This window comes from Pristis pectinata, chromosome 23 (genome assembly GCF_009764475.1).
Source record: "Pristis pectinata isolate sPriPec2 chromosome 23, sPriPec2.1.pri, whole genome shotgun sequence".
Taxonomy (NCBI): domain Eukaryota; kingdom Metazoa; phylum Chordata; class Chondrichthyes; order Rhinopristiformes; family Pristidae; genus Pristis; species Pristis pectinata.
In genome coordinates this window covers 14,626,131-14,644,090 of record NC_067427.1, presented here as the reverse complement: position 1 = coordinate 14,644,090, position 17,960 = coordinate 14,626,131, and the positions used below count along the sequence as shown (strand labels likewise).

Here is a 17,960-nt window from a genome sequence, read left to right as displayed (position 1 = left end):
CCCCTGTGCCCCATTACTGTTATTTTGCTGTCATCAGACAATGAAACTGCGAGGCCTTGGTGGGCTGCCTAGGTCTAATGAGTCCTTGTGTAACATTGACTCTGCAGCAAAATCCTGTACATGCTCACCACCGCATGAAGCAGAGCCATCAGCTTCAGTGTGCTTCCTGCACAGAATAATCACTGCCACACACTCGTGTTTATTTTTAAGAAATTTAATATCCTACGTAATCACGAGAAAACGAGGCACAAAAATGTTTTATTTACACGATGAGAAACAAAAACTGTGGAGAATTCTCCTTTTACCTATTACAAAATACCACCGTGACTGGAAGGTTATGTACAACATTAAACTTCAAAAATATTTTGAATATATACACTCAAATTATTTACATATACCATTGCCTCCTAACATTTTGTCTTCATTTGAGTTCGGCGGACATGGATTCATTCTCAAGCTGGGCAGCAGTGTAGCCCATCTTATATTGATTGACCTGTTGAGATTTGTCCAGCTCCTCAATGTGTGCTTTCATTTCTCAGCTTTTGACTCTGAAGAATGCAGACACTACTCTCAATGTCCACTGTCCCCCTTGCAGGTGATGATGTATCCCTTGGATTGGAATGCAAGTCTAGTTCACAAAATAGAGCAGGTTGCTCTGGTTTGACAAACTGCCTATTACAAATATATTAAAGTAACTGATTCTATGTAATATCACAGTACTCATAGACACTTACCTATTGAATTAAAACATAATGAGGAGTCACTTTGTTACTGCCCTCACACAGCTAACACAACAGGGCAGCAGCTTGCTTTAAAAAAAAACAGCTCCTCTTTAGCCAAGATGTTGAACTGTAAAAATGAGATTAAAACCGCACCACCATTTGAATATTCACATTTTACAGCATTGATCTCAAACTGGAACTTTAACCAGTTTTTCCCTGCATATGAGACTCCAGACTAGAGCAGAATCTGTTAATTCAAACATCCAAGATGCCATTGTAAACATTCCATGTTGGTTATTTTCCTTCTGCATGTCCTAGATTCTCCCTTCCTGCAAAAGCTGTAGTAATCCAAGTCTAAACTGTCCATCTGCTTTTAACATGTCTGTGTGAGTGTGTACACACAAGTTTCTAAAATTGACAATCTCTGGCTGCATTTTTTAACATTCTGCTATCTAAATTGAGATTTAATTTTGTTTTGAAATCCGATTAGCTCTTTAGGTTTCGGACCCTTTCTTTCACTTGACACTGACGGTCCAGATAAGCAACTTACAAAAACAACAACTGATGTTACACTAATGCTATAATTGGGCAAGGATTCACACCTGCAATTCCACCTACAGGATCCTGATTTAATTTGTACTATCAAAAGAGGGGAATAGGATGGGATGGGTGGAAAATGGAAAGTCGGAGGTACTGAGTGGAGATCAGTTGTCTTCCTCTCCTGGTGGACAACTGGAGAATTGGCCAGATAGGGGTTGGAAGACTGGAAATAGAGAAGGTCTCTAAATTGCGAGTCTGGGAGCAGGTCTTTATGTCAAGGAGACCAACAGAATAAGAACACCCTCTACCAGTGCAGGATTATTTGAAGAGGGCCACCACATTTTTTATGTAGATATAGTATTTTGTTTCGCAAAAGTATGAAATTTCTCCAATGTCAGTGGCTTCGGTCTTTTTACTTCAATGAACAGTTCAGTTCACCCAGATGAGTTTTGGAGCATTCAAAACAGCCCCATGCCTTTGCTCAGTGTTTCAAGGGAACTTTGTTCAGCTTTGTCCCATCACTCCGTCTCCTCAATGTGAATTTTTGTTTCCCAGCTTTTGACTCTGAAGAACAGACAGACAATGGTTAGTAGAAGGGAATGCACTTGTTTTGTGCAAAATCCTGCATGTGTCAGGGGTTGCCCACATTGCTAGGGAGTAAGTACTGCATGAATTTCTTGCGAGCACAATGACTGTTTCGTGGCCAATCTGGGCTGCCGTTTTGTGCACAGTGATTTTTAGATAGGGATAAGGTGAGTGAACGTTTCAGCAGGAGGGCTTCAGCCTTGTCTCTCTGAACAGACAGACATACAGATTCTCTCCATGCTGTGGAAAATAATATGGCCCTAAGGCACCTGCGTGAATTCTTCCAAACAGCCAACGTCTATCAATGTTCCTTCATAGTTACTGGTCAAAATCCTGGATCTTCTGCCTGAGAGCATTGTTGTAGTAGTTCCACTGCACTCACTGTGCCTGTTCACAAAGGTGGTGCGTCACCATCTTCCTGAATGTTAGCAGCAAAAGGCAGGAAGGTAAATGTTTGCAACATCCATGTGAATAATAAACGTCTCCTGCCTGAAAACTGGAAAGAGTTCAGTGAAATACACTGAGCCAATTGACTCTTAAAAATAATGACCTTTTGAAAAGGAGAGCCGAGTTTGGCAGTGCTGACAGCAGGTGGCGCCATTCTACAGTTGTCATGAAGGACAATGGTGCCACCTACTGAACCACACTCGGTCCCCATGACCCGGGTCTGGAAACCAGATGATCCTCTTCCCAATGGTGTGTTGAGTTTGCTCCTTTTGAAGATGGTGAATTAATCCGGGAGGAAACTGGCTTTCAGATGCAGAGAAAGGGAGGAAACGGGAGAATGGAAAGAAGATCGATGATAGCTGGCAGGCGAGGGTGAAAGTTCTCCTGTTCCTCCCATCCTATCACAGACCAACTTCATGCTCTTCTTCTCACCCCGCCTGCCCCTTTCTCTGCATCTTAAAACTTGTTTTAGCTTTAACATTCTAATGAAAGGTCATCGATCCAGAATATTAATTTCCTCTTAGTCCACCAGGTCAGGCAGCATCTGTCAAAGGAGAAACGGTTGATGTTTTGGGTCAAAAACCCATCATTAGAATTGGGAAAGGTTGGAGAGGGATGGGATAGAGCAAGGGGATATCTCTGGGGTGATAACTGAGGTATCTGCTTGATAGATTAACGGGGGTAGTTAGAGAGAAGAGAAGACACACACACACACACACACACACACACACACACGTGTTAAAGAAGTGAAATGCAGGTCAAACCTGCAGCTGAGATCTGAAACCAAAAAGAGAATGCTGAGAGTGTCCAGCACGTCAAGTTATGTCTGTGAAGAGAGGAAAAAGATAATTCAGATGGATAACCTTGCAGCAGAATTGGCCAGTTCTGATATACACAGATGAAGCAAATGATCTGAAATTGATATGGAGTCCTGAAGGCTGCAATATGCCCAGATTGAAGATGGAGTGTTGATTCTTTGGCTTATTCTTGGTCTTGTTGGAACATCACAGGAGGCCACAAACATTTGGGTCCAAGTGGGAATTCTCCAGTACCGAGGGGATCATATTGTAAGCATGGAGTACAATGCACTGGATTGGACGAAGTGCATTGAATTGCTCTTCTCCGCAAAGGACGATTTGTATCTCTGGATAATGGGAGGGGACAAGATAAAAGAGCAGGTGTTGCATCTCCTGTGATTGATTGGGAAAGTGTCATAAGAAGGAGGGTGGTTGATGGAGATGGAACAGTGAACCATGGAGTCATGAAGGGAACAGGCCCTTTGGAATACTGGAAGGCACCGTCGGGGATGCACCACATGAGGTGGAGAGCAGGGTGAAAATTTGTGAACAGAGTGCTGCAAGTTCAGAAGGGGGTAGGTTAGAACGAGTGAGGGAGTGGCAAAACTCAGTTGGTCAATGTGGTGTTGGCAGTTAGCGATGAATAGATCTAGAAGGGGCAAGGGGCCAGAAAGAAGGTTCCAGAAGGGTCAGGAATTCTGAAGGCAAGAGGAAGAGCCCACAGTAGGGGGTGAAGACTCCTGGCCACAGAAATGGGCAGAGGTGGCAGGAGAACAGCTCAACATCATACCGGGCTTGGAATTCACTCAGCTGGTCACGTAGGGGGATGAAGGCAAATCCTCTGCTGATGAACAGTAGCACGGGTGGGAGAATTGTGAGACCAGGAGGGACGGTGAACACGGAGCAGACGTGGCACTGGGAGGGGCTGAGGGTGAGATGGGGTCAGAGGAAAGTGAACGAGGGGAACTTCTGGAGGAGTTTCAGAACTGGAGAACTGTTGAAATTTGTGATGTGAAAGGAAGGAAGCCTTCTGTTGCAACAATGTGTGCGCTGAAGGAGAAAGGGGAACTGCTCAGCACAGCTTTGAGATGGCAAGTCAGTGTTGTTGCAGAGAGTGGTCGGGAGTATGCATGGCATTAAACATGGATCTCAGGATGTGCTGAGAACAGAAGCATTGACTCTTTCTCTCCCCACAGGTGCTGCCTGACCTGCTGAGTCTTTTCATCACTTTCTCTTTCCATTTCAGATTCCAGTACCTGCAGTTTTTGATTTTCATGCCTTGGTCATGTGGTCATTTTCCTCATGAATAAATTATGTACTAAGTATTGGTGGACGATTGGACTGTGAGGGGAGTATTGCTAAACGTAATCCTCCCCTCATCCAATGTCCATACACCAGCCTTTCTTGAAGGCCTCACTGGATGGTAATTTGGATCAGGAACCTGAGCTGCTTCTCCCTTTTCTCACTAACCTGAGGAATTGAAGTCTTGTCTCATAAGAAGTAAACTATTAGTTATTGGGTGGCATTTAGAAATGTCCAGACCACACAGTCCTAAAAAGTGGGTGAGTGAACACCAACTTTAAAATGTAAAATGCTTTTTTATCTTAAAAATGAAATGCATTAAATTTGAGTATTTCTTGCATAACATTTCAGCAATGTTTCTGTAACTTTCAATAGGATAAATGATTTAGTATTGCTGAAGGGAGCGGGGAGTCTGACCATCTGTGGGTAATCCTTGGAGGAAGGCCTTGTCTCACTGAAGTCTCACTTCACCATGCTTAACATATGGATTAGAGGCAGTTTGAGGGTGGGGTCTGTCATTTTGGTGCAGTGGTCTGCCCCCTTCCCACCCTGCGGGGATGTTAAGATGAAAGTAATAATCAGGAGAAAACCAAGTGGTTCCTCAGGCTTGTGTTGCCAGCAGTCTCGTACTGAAAGATTCCTCACAACCCAACTTCCCATCTCCCCCATCATTGCCTCTCCAGTCCTGCCCTCCACAGCCACTTAACATCCTGGGTGAGGCTAAAGGCAAGAAAATAGAAGGTGAATGTTGAGGGTGAGATGGGTGTGTGGGGGGAGTGGTGGGGAAGCAATCTCAAGGAATTTCTTCCCTTGCAGTGGTGATTGAAGGTGATCCTGGATGTGGCTGTGGACAGGACCACAGGACCTGACACAAACAATCCAACCCTTCTAAGATGAACTGGTCTCCTGTTGGAAGCAGAGTCATTGTGCTTCTTTTTCCTCCTTTGTCACTTCTAGATGTGACTATTCCAATGCATTCCTGGCAAGACTCCTCACCTTCATTCTTTAGGGTTCCAGATTAAATGCCGTTTATAACGTCATTACCAGAATCCTATTCCTGTATTTGCCGATCTAAGCTGGCTTTAGGTCAAGCAATGCCTTGATTTAAAACTCCTCCTCTAAGTTGCTCCCAGACCTTTCTTTCTCTCTCTAACCCTCTCCTGCCTTACTTTTCTCCAGGATGACTGCACTCCTCCCGTTCTGGTGTCCTTCAATGCTCCACTGTTGGTGGCCTTGACTTCAGTGTTCTGGATCCCTAACGCAGCAATTCTCTTTACAAACTCCACCTTTCTTCAAGTCTACCTTTGTGGGGTGGGTGAAAATTTTATTTGATAGCATGCAGAGCCTTGGAAGATTGCAAAGGATTAATATGTGATTTATAAACGCAAGTCACCATTGTTTTGTAACTGACCTTGATCTTTTAAAAGAGAAATTGGTTTTCCTCTTGCCACATTTGACCTTTCCACGATTTCTGACGCCTTCCTGCTGATCCATCAGCAACAGCAGAGTTGCCTGGTTGTCCCCAGTTAAGGGCATGATGGAAATGTCTCGGACCGCTCGGAAATGGCCACAGTTGTTCAAGTGTTCATTTTCCAGCCGGAAGAAATTCCAGACAAATCGTCTGTAGAGGGAATGTGCAAATAAAAACTGGGCAACTGTGTTACACTTAATCAAAAAGCCATATACAAATGAACTGCAGCAAAGGTGTTCTGGAATAAAAGTTTGCACTTTAAGTTAAATCTCATTCCCACCTTGACCCCTCTGTAGGTTATTGGCTCTCTATAAGGGCACAATTGGCCAAAACGGAGATGATTAGGAAATTCTTCTCTCCTTGCTATAAATTACTAGGACTGATTTGTACTAACTGACTATCATCCCCTTGCTGTGAATTTTTGAAACATAACTCCACTTTAATTGGGAGATGTGGCTATAGGTTTGTAAGGACTTTTGTAAGGACTATGACTCTAACTCTATGACTCTTTTTAAAACGGATCTGTAGCACTCTCAAAGCAGATTCTATGCACTGTCTGGCCTTCTGCTACTCTTTGGCAGTGCACAACGGCCAGGAACATAGCTTGTACAGGTGTTTGTATAGGCCTGATCCTGTCGAGACTGGTAGCACCAGGTACAGTGATGGAACACAAATGAAGAATCTGAGCCGAGGGCCACTTTACACAGGGGCAGCTGGTGCACGTTCATTCATCTGGTGCAGAGAACAAAACTTGATCGAAATGGTCAGCAGTTTGATATTTTTATTCAGTTGTGGGATGTGAACATCACCGACAACATTGGCATTTATTGTCCATCCCTAATTACCCCCAAAGTGAGGAGCTAGTTACGAGTCGACCATGCTGGTCTGGAGTCACATAAAGAGCAGCCCAGTCAAGGATGGCAGGTTTCCTTCCCTGAAGGACCATGGTGAACGAGATGGGTTTTACAACAATCCGGAAAAACTCTGCCCACAGATTTAAAAAAAATCTCCTCGATCTTAATGATTTTAGTTTAAATCAGTTAAATCTGTTTTTAAGTAAGTTTATTTGTTTAATGTTATTTTTATTTCAATTGTCTAAACCCATTTGAACTGTCCTGAAGTGTCTTTGAGCTGGGATCTCCTTGCTACCAGCAGCTGGATCACTTTGCAGGATCTCTGTGAAAATGGGGGGGGGGGGGGGGGGGGGGGGGTTCACCAGAACATCTGGAGCTGCAGAAAGCAGGAGGGGGCAGGAGCAGAGAGGAGGATGGGACAGAGCGAGCAAGGACTAATCCAAAGCTGGCAGCAGACAGAAGAACACAGATGCCTGAATCTTTTCAGTAAATGTCTGTGGAGAGAGGAAACCAGAGGTAGCGTTTTCACCCCTGAGGCTCTTCACCAGAACTCAAGGCCCATCGATTTGAAAAGTTCAACCTCTCTCGCTACCGATGGGGCCTGAGCAGCATTTCCAGTTTTTGTTTCAGGTTTCCTGCATCTGCAGTATTTTGATTTTCTATTACTGTCACGGACACCCTCGTCACATTTCATTCATTTCCCTTATGGATTATAGTTGCTCGAGGCTCCTACCACCTTAGCTAGTAAATGCATTGAGCTCAGTCTGCAAGTGATGGAATTAAATGTTGAAAATAGGTAAAGCATTTGGGATCCTGGGCTTCTTTAATAGAGGCATGGGGTACAAACAGGGAGTTCATGCTGAATCCGTATAACACACTGGTCATGCAATGGCTGAAGTATTCTGTTATATTCTTGTCACCTAACCTTCGGAAGGATGTTAGGACAATGGAGAGGATGCAGAATGGATTTATGTGAATGGGTCCAGAATTGGACAATTTTAGCTCCAAACGTTGGCTGGAGATGTTCTTGGAGCAAAGAAGGTTGAGAGGAGATTTGATGGAGGCGTACAAGTGCAGGCTAAATAAAGGAAAGTTGTTCCCATTAGAAGACCGTTCAAAGGCCAAAGGGCACAGATGTAACATTTTGGGCAGAAGTCTAAGGTATGTCAGAGTAACTGGTTTTACGCAGAGAATAGTTATGATTTTGGAATTCTCTGTGTGGTAAGAAATTAATCAACCAGTGAATCACATGAACGCTGAAGAAGGAATAATTGTAGGGCTCTGGGTAAAGAATGACCTGAAAAAATTGCTTTGTCAAGAGCTGGCACACATTTGATGGACTGAATGACCATGTCTGGCACTTTAACAATTGCACTGCACTATGGTGTCACTATGGTGTCACAGCACTGTCTGAAGTCTTTGACCAGAACCTGAGCACACACCTCTCTGACTGGCAAGAAAGTGGAACCAACTGAGCCATGTCAGATACATGTCCACTGTGCAATAGAAAGCTCGAATCTCCCATTCAAACCTTCCATCTTAACAACATGAGCTTCCTCACTTCCCTTCCCTTCAATAACCCAATCTCAATATCACCCCACTAATATTTCTAGGTTGCTTTTGTTTTATAGTCTTGCCACCCATCATTGTTGGTGATGTTTCCATAACCTGCTACTGTTGCCTTCTACGTGGTAACGGCTGCGGGTCAGAGGGACTGTCAAAAATCCCTCAAGTTCCAGTGTAACTTCCAGACACCGCAGCTGTGGTGACTGAGTGATGATTGAGGTGCCAATCAAGTGGGCTGGTTTGTGCTGAGATTCGAGAGTGTTGTCAGAGCTGAACTCAACCAGACAAATTTCAGCAAACCCGTCACATTCCTGACCTGCCTTGTCGCTGATGGGAAGGCTTTCAAGAGTGGGGACTTTAGTTGTCGCCCACAGAATTTGCAGCCTCTGACTGCTTTTAACCACAGTGTTTGTAAAATTCCTGGTAAATGGCAATGCCTGGCAGGCCAATGATGGAAGATTCTGCAATGGAAATGCTGTTTGACGTCAGGAGGAGGTGGTTAGACCTACACTCATTGGTAGGTCTAACCACCTTCTGGTACTTCTGTAGAACAAATATTATCTTCCACATCAACTGTGCCAGAATCTCAGCCAGTCTTGCTGTGTGCAGGTATGGACTGTTACAGTACCTGAATGTAACTAATTGTCAGTGAACATTGCCACAACTCACCTACTAGTGGAGGGAAGGGCTTTGATAATGCTTTAGAAAGTGGTTAGACCTAGATCCCAGCCCTGAGAAACTCGTGCAGTGTTGTCAGAACTTTGATGGCTCCCTGTATTAGTCCTGTTCTAGGTCAGAATGAAGATGATACAGTAAATCCTGCAACAGCCATAACCACCTTTCTTGAACTCAGGTTTCTTTTCCTGTATGAATTGCATTGCCTCTTACCTGAAGACCTCGAGTGGAGCCAGGGTAGTTGAGATGATCTCAGCCACCTCTGACTGCTTGCTCTGAGTGAACAAGATATTGAGAGCCCAAGCAACACGAAGTACCACATCCTGAAGAATGGCACAGTAGTAGTAGACCTAACAAGCAGAGGGAGTCTGGGTTAGAGTCAATTCTCAGAGGAAAAACTGATCCTGTGTTACACTGCACACTGTGGCTGCACTGAAACGTTTGGTCCAACTGGCCAATGCTGCTTTACGCTCCACTCAAACCTCAGCCACCTTACTTCTTCTAACCCTTCCAACATAACCTTCTGAAGCTCTCTCCAGGTAAACATTGAGCTTTCCCCTTAAATGCAGTGGTGTGTAGCACTTTTGCTTAGGGGGCCAGCTGGCAATCCAAATCTCTTCTGAGGCCACTCGTAATATTACTGAGCGATCACACCGTCTGGGATCCGATGATGGACTGCCCATCACACAGCAGCAGAACTGTTTCCCAGTAATATTGCAGGCAAGTCTTCTTGCTGAGCCTTCACCAATTGAGTGGGACGGTTCAATGGGAAAAGAGGCAAGTCTCAGGTCATTTATATTTTTGAAATAATTGTTCATTTAAATGTACTCAATTGTTTCAGTACATTTTCTAGTGTTCCAAGTGTTTTAATTATTTGTAGTACTTTTATAAAGATTCCTGGCCTTTAATGCTTAATTTTAATGGTAAGGTGAAAAGCTTCTGAATAGATTTTTCAATATCTGAATCTCGGACATTCAAAGTTTTTTGGCAGCTGTGACATAGTAAATCTGGGGCTGTGGTTTATGCAACTGTCAGAGCAGTTGTGCAGGTGGGGCTTGTCGTTTTCCAAAGCCCTCATTCCAACTGGCCTTTGATTCACTAAGCAGTGGGGTCTGTTGTTTCTGAAACTGGGTGGAATTGAATACCTCAGGTCTTGGAGTTGATCCTTCACTCCCTACACTGGGGCTGGTTCATGGTTTGAAAGTCAAACTGAAACTAGTTTGTAACTATTACCAGTGTGTGTAAGGAAAATGAAAGGTTGGGCTCGACATATTGGTGTCAAAGGATAAAATATATTTGTGTATTAAATATCTGAATTATGAAAGGTTAAGTTAAGCACCTTCCTGTTTCTTGGAAAAATGAGAGTGACCAGAAGAATTTGCGGCCTTGGGAGTTTCTAGCAGTGAACTTGGGCAGGGATGGGGTGTCACATGGAGAAGGGCTCTCACTTGGTGACTCACTTCTGAATGAGACTGGAGGGCAGAACTGTTCCTTGGACCAGATAAGGAACTGCTGATCAAAGCAGCCCATCTTAGCTAGTCCTTGCAGCAGTGAGCTCCATTCCCACCACTACCTCGGTAAAGAAGTAAATGCCATGTTACATCTGTCACATTCACCCAGACAAGAGGAGCAGAGTTTAAGGTCTGCCAATGATTTCAAACACAGTATAAAGTAAGCTTAAACAACAAAGATCAATGGCCCATGGTGTTGCACACACTGAGAGAGAGAACTTGAATCTTTAGTTCAAGTAGGTTGGACAGCAAATATTACAAATGTAATTTAGTTATTTTAGTCATGCGTATTGTGATCTGATACATTAATATTGTAATTAAAACGGATAAACGCTGCAACTTGGAAGCAAGACCAATAATGTGTAGTGTGCAGTGCTTTAGAAGAACTGAGACAAACCTGAAGCTGGAGCACCCCCTGGTGGGAGGATGATGTTTACATTGTTCTTCAATCTCCTGATCCATAACTCAGCAGCTTTTTCTCTGCAGTTAAGGGCAGCGCGGCGGCACAGCTAGTAGAGCCGCTGCCTGGCAGCGCCACGGCCCTGGGTTCAATCCTGACTTCAGGTGCTGTCTGTGTGGAGTTTGCACGTTCTCCCTGTGACTGCGTGGGTTTCCTCCCGCATCTCAATGATGTGCAGGTTGGTTGGTTGGTTAATTGGCCACCGTAAACTGCCCATAGAGTGTGGGTGAGGGGGTAGAATCATTGGGGAGTTGATGAGAATGTAGGAAGAATGAAAAGTGGGATGAATATAGAATTAGTGTAAATGGGTGATTAATGGCCAGCAGGCGCTTAGTGGGCCGAAGGGCCTGTGTCCACGTTTATCTCTCTGTGACGCTAAGGGTACAGCATGTGCCAATCTACTAACCCAGGCCCACCTTGCCCATCACTTAATGGAGTTTGGCAGTTTAACATGTTGTCAAATCCTTTGCAGTATAGACACTGGTGCACCAAAGACCATCTGACCAGTCTACATATGCGCTGTTCATAGAATTCTCTTCGTGGTTGACATGGAAAGCTTTGGCAATGTGTCTTGGCTGGGTCATTTTGGGCAGTGCGGGTAAAGCCATTTGACTGCATCACTCAGTCTCCACGCAGTAACCCATCCCAGTGGGTGAGATAACCAAGGCACAGCCCAGGACTGGCTCTGGATAAAGAGGAGGAAGGGGGATCTAAAACATAAAAAATATTTAGGCCCAACTTCTGTCTGCCTTTGACAAAGTGTTAGATTAGATTAAGATTAATATCTTTATTAGTCACAGGTACATCAAAACACACAGTGAAATACATCTTTTGCGTAGAGTGTTCTGGGGGCAGCCCGCAAGTGTCGCCATGTTTCTGGTGCCAACGTAACATACCCACAACTTCCTAACCTGTACATCTTTGGAATGTGGGAGGAAGCCGGAGCACCTGGAGAAAACCTATGCAGACACGGGGAGAACATACAAACTCCTTACAGACTCCTTAATGTATGCATTCACGGTGTAATCACAGAGGCCATTCAAAGTGAGGCCTGGTCATTACTAATGTGGGTTTTTCAATGATTAGAAAGAAACTGTCAGGATCCCTGTACTGGAACCTCACTCCCCCTGTCACCCAGATCCCAGAATGAGCCAGGGACCCTGCTCATTCACAAGACCTCTCCCAGTTGGAAGCCACCTGCTTCTTGGAAAGTCTCTGTGCTGCCTGGTTTGCAGTATCTGAGGCAGTTTGTCAGTGAAAGGTTGGATTTCCAGAGAGCTTTGCAGGAGATGAGACTGAACGGCACATGGAGTGATGGAGGGTTGGAGGATCAGTGATCAGCGCACACGGCCACCAAGGCATCTGCCTTCTGACCTCAAGACAAGATAAATTTGAAAAGTTCCTCCAGTAAATGTCAGCTGGCAGGTTGGAAGATTTGAACCCAGTGTGGCCTTAAGTGTTTATAATGGGAAAATTGACTCAAAGTGTGACAGAAATATGATAGCAGGGAGCCAGACTTCAAAGACAAAGTGTACACAAATATAGGATTTTTAATATTTCAACTAAATGCAGCTGGTGATACCTTCACAAGAAAGTAAGGACTTAGAAGAGAAGAATTCAGTTTAATTAGTTTAACCAATTGCACTAGTTGGTTAGTTTGTACATATTTGAGGTTAGATGTACACTTACTTTATATTGGTATACTGTCTCTTCTCTCAGAAACTTGTTCTCCTTGGTCTTCTTGTCTAACAGTCCCCAGTCCATCTTCAAATCCCAGCCGATGGTGAAAATAGTGCTAACACAGGTCGTCACGGCCCACAGGTAAAAGTAAATCTTCACACCAATCGTCAACTGAGAGCGTTCTGAGAGAGAGCAGGTTGCAGGAAGGTGCGCGTTAGAATTCACTCAGCTTCACATCAGAACAAAGTAGTGAGCAAAACTTGGGGATGGCCATGGCAAAAGGAGGAAATCAAATTGCCTAGATTTTCCCCTGGATAAAGTAAGCTGCTGCACACAGCACACTTCCAAGTCTTGCACTACTGAAGTCCTCACCCTGGTTCTAACCATAGTGCTACGAAATGCATTAAGCCAGTAACACCGAGTTGCTACTCTGGTGATCCAGCACATTGGGTGAGAAGTGGACAATGAGTATGCCAGAGATACTAGGAGCACCAACACTTGTGATAACCAACGTGTGGGAATCATGCTGAGTGGTGTGATACCAGTGCTCCCTATCTGACAGGATGCACTGGGAGGAACTGGCACCTGCAAGTGTTATCTCTTTCCTTGGTGTAAGGTAGAGTGAAACCTTGGAGACAGTAAAACTTCTATAACACCGCACCGGTGGTACTTGGCCAGTGCCAGAGCAGCCCATTATCCGGACTTTTGGATATTACTCCTATTGATACCATATCACTTTTTTTTAAAACATGTTACACAGTAGTATAATAAATTTTCCAGTGAACCTGGTGAGTTTAAACAGAGCAGGAAATATACAAACCCTCTGGACCCTGGCTCCAATTACAAACCTTCTCATGCTCCTGAACCCTGGTATTCCCGATCCCAACCCTGGCTCCGGATACATTACAGACCCTGGGCGCTGGCGGCACACACTACTCACACTCCGGACCCCTGGCTCACATTCCAGACTAATGAGTGAGCCGGATGCCGGACTGTCAGGATTTCCGAACAATTGGATGCCAGATTATTGGAGTTTTACTGCAACTAGATTTCATTGGGATAGTAGCAGACTGATTTCACTTGCCTTTCTCAGTTGAATATAGAGCTGCAAAGGTTACCATGATGAACACCGTAGAGTATTTTCCAGCATTTGCTAAATGTGGGAATGCATCCCTACTGTCCCTGTATCGGCGGAGGCACTGGGTGAATCGGATCCAGGGTGGAATACACTGGATAAAACAGGTCATTCCATAGGAATTACCACTGCTTATGAATTTATCTGTGTCAGAGAAAAGGAATGATGTGAGATGAAAAAATGTAAATAACATCTGGAGGATGCTTATCATAAATGTCAATGGACAAATTCTTTAAAGTTCTGATTAAAGGTCATTGACCTGAAATATTAACTCTCTGAGTATCTCCACATTCTGTTTCATCCCCATTTCCAGAAGCTGTAGTATTCTGTGTGAAGCAGGGCTCGATAATATATTGTCTGTGGTAATATTTGTACTACACCACTGCAGCAAAAAAAAAGCCCAGCTACTTCCATCCTGACCTGTACTCACTGTGTTCCCATCATTAACATCCTATGACCATGACTGGGATCACGAACTAAGTCTCAACTGGACTAGCCACGTTAACACCATGGCTAAGGCAAATGTCTGTCTATAAAACTTAAACTGGAAATGCAGTGGAGTGGAATACTCATGATTCCTCTGAATGGCAGGAGCCATGGCACTCTAGATTTGGATCTGTTCTGCTTCCACCAGACCCTGACTCCTGCCTTCAATCAATGCTGTTGCAATGTACACCATCTGCAGGATTCCCTGGAGCAGTGGGTCAGGGATTCCTTCCTTGTGATTTCGAAGGGCAAGATAATCTAATTGGTGGGAACATCCATGTCTCCCAAATTCCTTTCCATTTCACACAACATCCCAACTTGGACCTACTTCAGCCAACTTATATCATACTGGGACAATATTAAGATCAGGGACAATGCTGGTTCAAGGAATTGGGGGAATAATACTGGTGTTTGTCCAGCTCCAGAGAACAAATGAGGAAAGTTCCACGTATTGGGAGTCTTTTCAACACTGTATACTTCACTACTATCTCAGTAATACGTTGTCATAGCGTGTGGTGTTACTGACTGACGACGTTTGTTTCTGATGTGGTTTCTCACCTGCAGGCGGGCTCAGGAGACCCTGGTTATTCTCCCAGTTCACATCAAACGTGTAGAAGCAGATCAAAGACCAGAGGTCGAGGAAAACTGGTCCCATGCTGTTGAGTTGATCCGCCAGCCAGAAATCAGCAAAGCCAACTTTATGGAAGGGGGCTGTTAATACTCGGGACTGTTTGTGACAAAATAAAGAGGAGAATGATGAAAGTCTGAGCAATGTGTCCAATCACCGGAAATCAGTTCCTCTGTTTCCTTCGCCCTGACAACCCAGAGCCCTTTACTTGATGAGTGTGGTGGAGGGGGTGGTATCTCCAGACTTGATGCCTAATCATTCCTGGTAAGAACAGCAACAGGCACATAACCTGCCAGCCCTCCACCAGCTGCTCGGGGTACATAAAAAGGTGGTCCCTGCGGAAAGAGCCAGCCATGACTCTCATGGAGCAGAGCAGTGAGCCCTGAAGAAGTAGGAACAGAATTGGGCATTCGCCCACTCACGCGAGGTCCACCATTCGAAAGGTCATGACTGATTCAAGTTTCCTCAAGTCCACTTTCCCACATAATCCTTGGTCCCCTTATTGAGTAATTATCTAAGCTTTGAATATAGTCCAATATTTGGCCTCAACAGCGTCCTGGAGCAAGGAATTGAAAACGCTTGCAGCTTAAGAGAAGAAATTCTTCTTCCTCTTTGTCTTAAATAGGCATCCCCTTGTGCAGTGACTCTGTCCTCTGGTTCTAGACACTCCACGATGGGAAGGCCATAAGAAGTGGGAACAGGGACAGAATATTCACCCTCGAGCTTGCTCTGCCATTTAATGGGATTGTGGAAGATTCTTTTCCTGCCCTTTCCCCATAGCCCATGATTCCATTACAGGCGAGAAAATCAATTTCCACCTTAAATATCCCCACCCTACACAGTTCCAAAGACCCACAACCCCGTGAGAAGAAATTCTCCCTTATCTAAGTCTGAAATAAACACCCCCTGATTCTGAGACCATGCCCCCTGTTTCTGAATTCTCCCATCTACCCTTCCGAGCCCATTAAAAATGTTACGTTTCAAGAAGATTGCCCCTCGTTTTTCTAAACTCCAATAAGCCAAGTCCCAACCTGTTTAATGTTTCCTCATAGAACAATCCCTCCACACACACGACCATCCCAGTGAACCTCCTCTGAACTGCCTCCAATACCTTCCCTAAATAGGGGGACCAAAATCATTTGCAGTACTCGAGAAGCTCTCATTGTCCGTTGTTATACTTCTTGCTAGTTTGCCCTCAAGTTTATGTCCCCCTTGATTATTTTTACTCCTTCTCCACTGGATTCTGAATTTGTCCCAACTTTCAGGCCTAGCAATAATTTTTGCTATCATGATTTCTCCTTCAACTGAACACCCTCCTTGGTCAGCCATGAATTGTACTCTTCCCTCACTACCCCCACCAATGTTCCTCATTTCAATATAATTTGTTGGATGTCATCAACTTCCTCCTTAAATATCTACCATACTTGTGCATTGTTTTACTTGCTAATCCATTTGCCCAGTCAACTTTAGTCAACTCTACCATCATTCATTTTTCATCACTTTTATTTAAGTTTAACATGGTTATTTCAGACCCAAGTTTCTCATTCTCTGTTAAATTCTACCAAGCTGTGATTGCTACTTCCTAGGAGGTCTTTTATTCTGAGATCATTTATTAGATCTGTTTCTTTACATTTTACCAGATCCAAAGTAACCTGTTCTGTCACCACTTGCATGCAACAGATGATGAGATTGGGATGATCTTGCAGGCCTAAAGAAGGCCATCGTTGTTCCAAGATCGAGTTATCAGGGAGAAAGAGAAGTCAGCATCACAATTGTTGAGTGGGATTGTTTTTATCCAGGGAGAATCACAGCTGGATAATGGGAGCTTTTCCAACCCAGATACCATATTTCCGGCATTTCAACATTCAGAACTACTTCATTGGCTGGAAAGGGCATTGGGTTGGTCTGAGGCCATCAAAGGCAATATGTAAATACATGTCTTTCCTCGACCAGCCACCTCTGCTAGTGCACTTACCAGGACTTTTAATAACCAGATCCGGGATTTGTAGTAGAAGGTTTTGGTTGGGTTCAGGAGAAGTAGCACCATAAATCCATACAGGACCAGGGGACTGATTGGCATTGGAGTGTGGATGTAAGCACTGAAGAGGCAGGCAAGTACACTCAGGCACCAGAGGACTCCCAGGAAACCCGCCAGCTGAAAGACAGATAGTGAGAAGCTGTCAATGTTGGGGCCCATCAGGAAACACTGGACAGGAAACACTAACAGAATTAGAATTTTCTCCATGCCAATAAACCCTAGGGAAAAAATGTACTTTCAAATCCTTTTGTGGGATGTAGATTTTGTTCTTTAAACTCCTTCTCAGTTGATACAAATCAGCAGTTTGCTGCCCACACTGTGTGGGCCTGGAGTCACGTTCACTCCGGACCAGCTGCAGAGAGCAAACTTCCTTCCCTTAACAACAATCCAACAAATCCATGGTCCCTTGCACTGATATCAAATTGTTATTTCTGACTGCAGTTCTCTAACACTGAACTACATTTTCAAGCTGTCTCATGGGATTCAATCTTGTATCCAGCACAGACATATTGGACCAAACGGTGCACTAAATGTTTCTCTGGCTAACTAGTCCAGTAATATAATCACTTTCACACCAATAAAGGGAATAATGCACCACCTCTCACTCTGAAGTTTCATTGGGGACTAACATTGGGCAGGTTGTTAAAGCAGCTTCTGAGCTGAGCTTAACTTTGAGTACAGCACAATACAGGCCCTTCAGCCCACAATGTTGTGCTGACCTCTAAACCAAAGACTATCTAACCTCTTCCTCCCACATATCCCTCTATTTTAAATTCCTCCATATGTTTATCTAGTAATCTCTTGAATTTGACCAATGACCGCCCCAGGCAGCGCATTCCATGCCCCAACCACTCACTGTGTAAAAAAGCCTTCCTCTGATATCTCCCTTGAACTTCCCACCCATTACTTTAAAGCCATGCCCTCTTGTATTGAGCATTGGTGCCCTGAGAAAGAGGCGCTGGCTGTCCACTCTACCTATTCCTCCTAATATTTTGAACACCATTCATCAACTTTATCTCCTCCCTCCAGCTACACCTCTACCTGACTCCTGCCACCCTTCCCC

The 17,960-nt window shown here is 44.3% G+C and overlaps 1 protein-coding gene across 1 annotated transcript in view; it reads right to left on the bottom strand.

Annotated features, from left to right (window-relative positions):
• Window positions 1-1,362: 1,362 nt before the first annotated feature.
• Window positions 1,363-17,960, bottom strand: part of LOC127582066 (xenotropic and polytropic retrovirus receptor 1 homolog) — a 55,106-nt gene continuing 38,508 nt past the window's right edge. Inside the window, 7 exon segments of the mRNA XM_052037046.1 lie at window positions 1,363-1,826; window positions 5,805-6,014; window positions 9,173-9,309; window positions 12,620-12,792; window positions 13,695-13,889; window positions 14,790-14,958; window positions 16,835-17,014. Of these exon segments, the coding sequence (XP_051893006.1) occupies window positions 1,781-1,826; window positions 5,805-6,014; window positions 9,173-9,309; window positions 12,620-12,792; window positions 13,695-13,889; window positions 14,790-14,958; window positions 16,835-17,014 (1,110 nt within the window). The 3' untranslated portion in view covers window positions 1,363-1,780.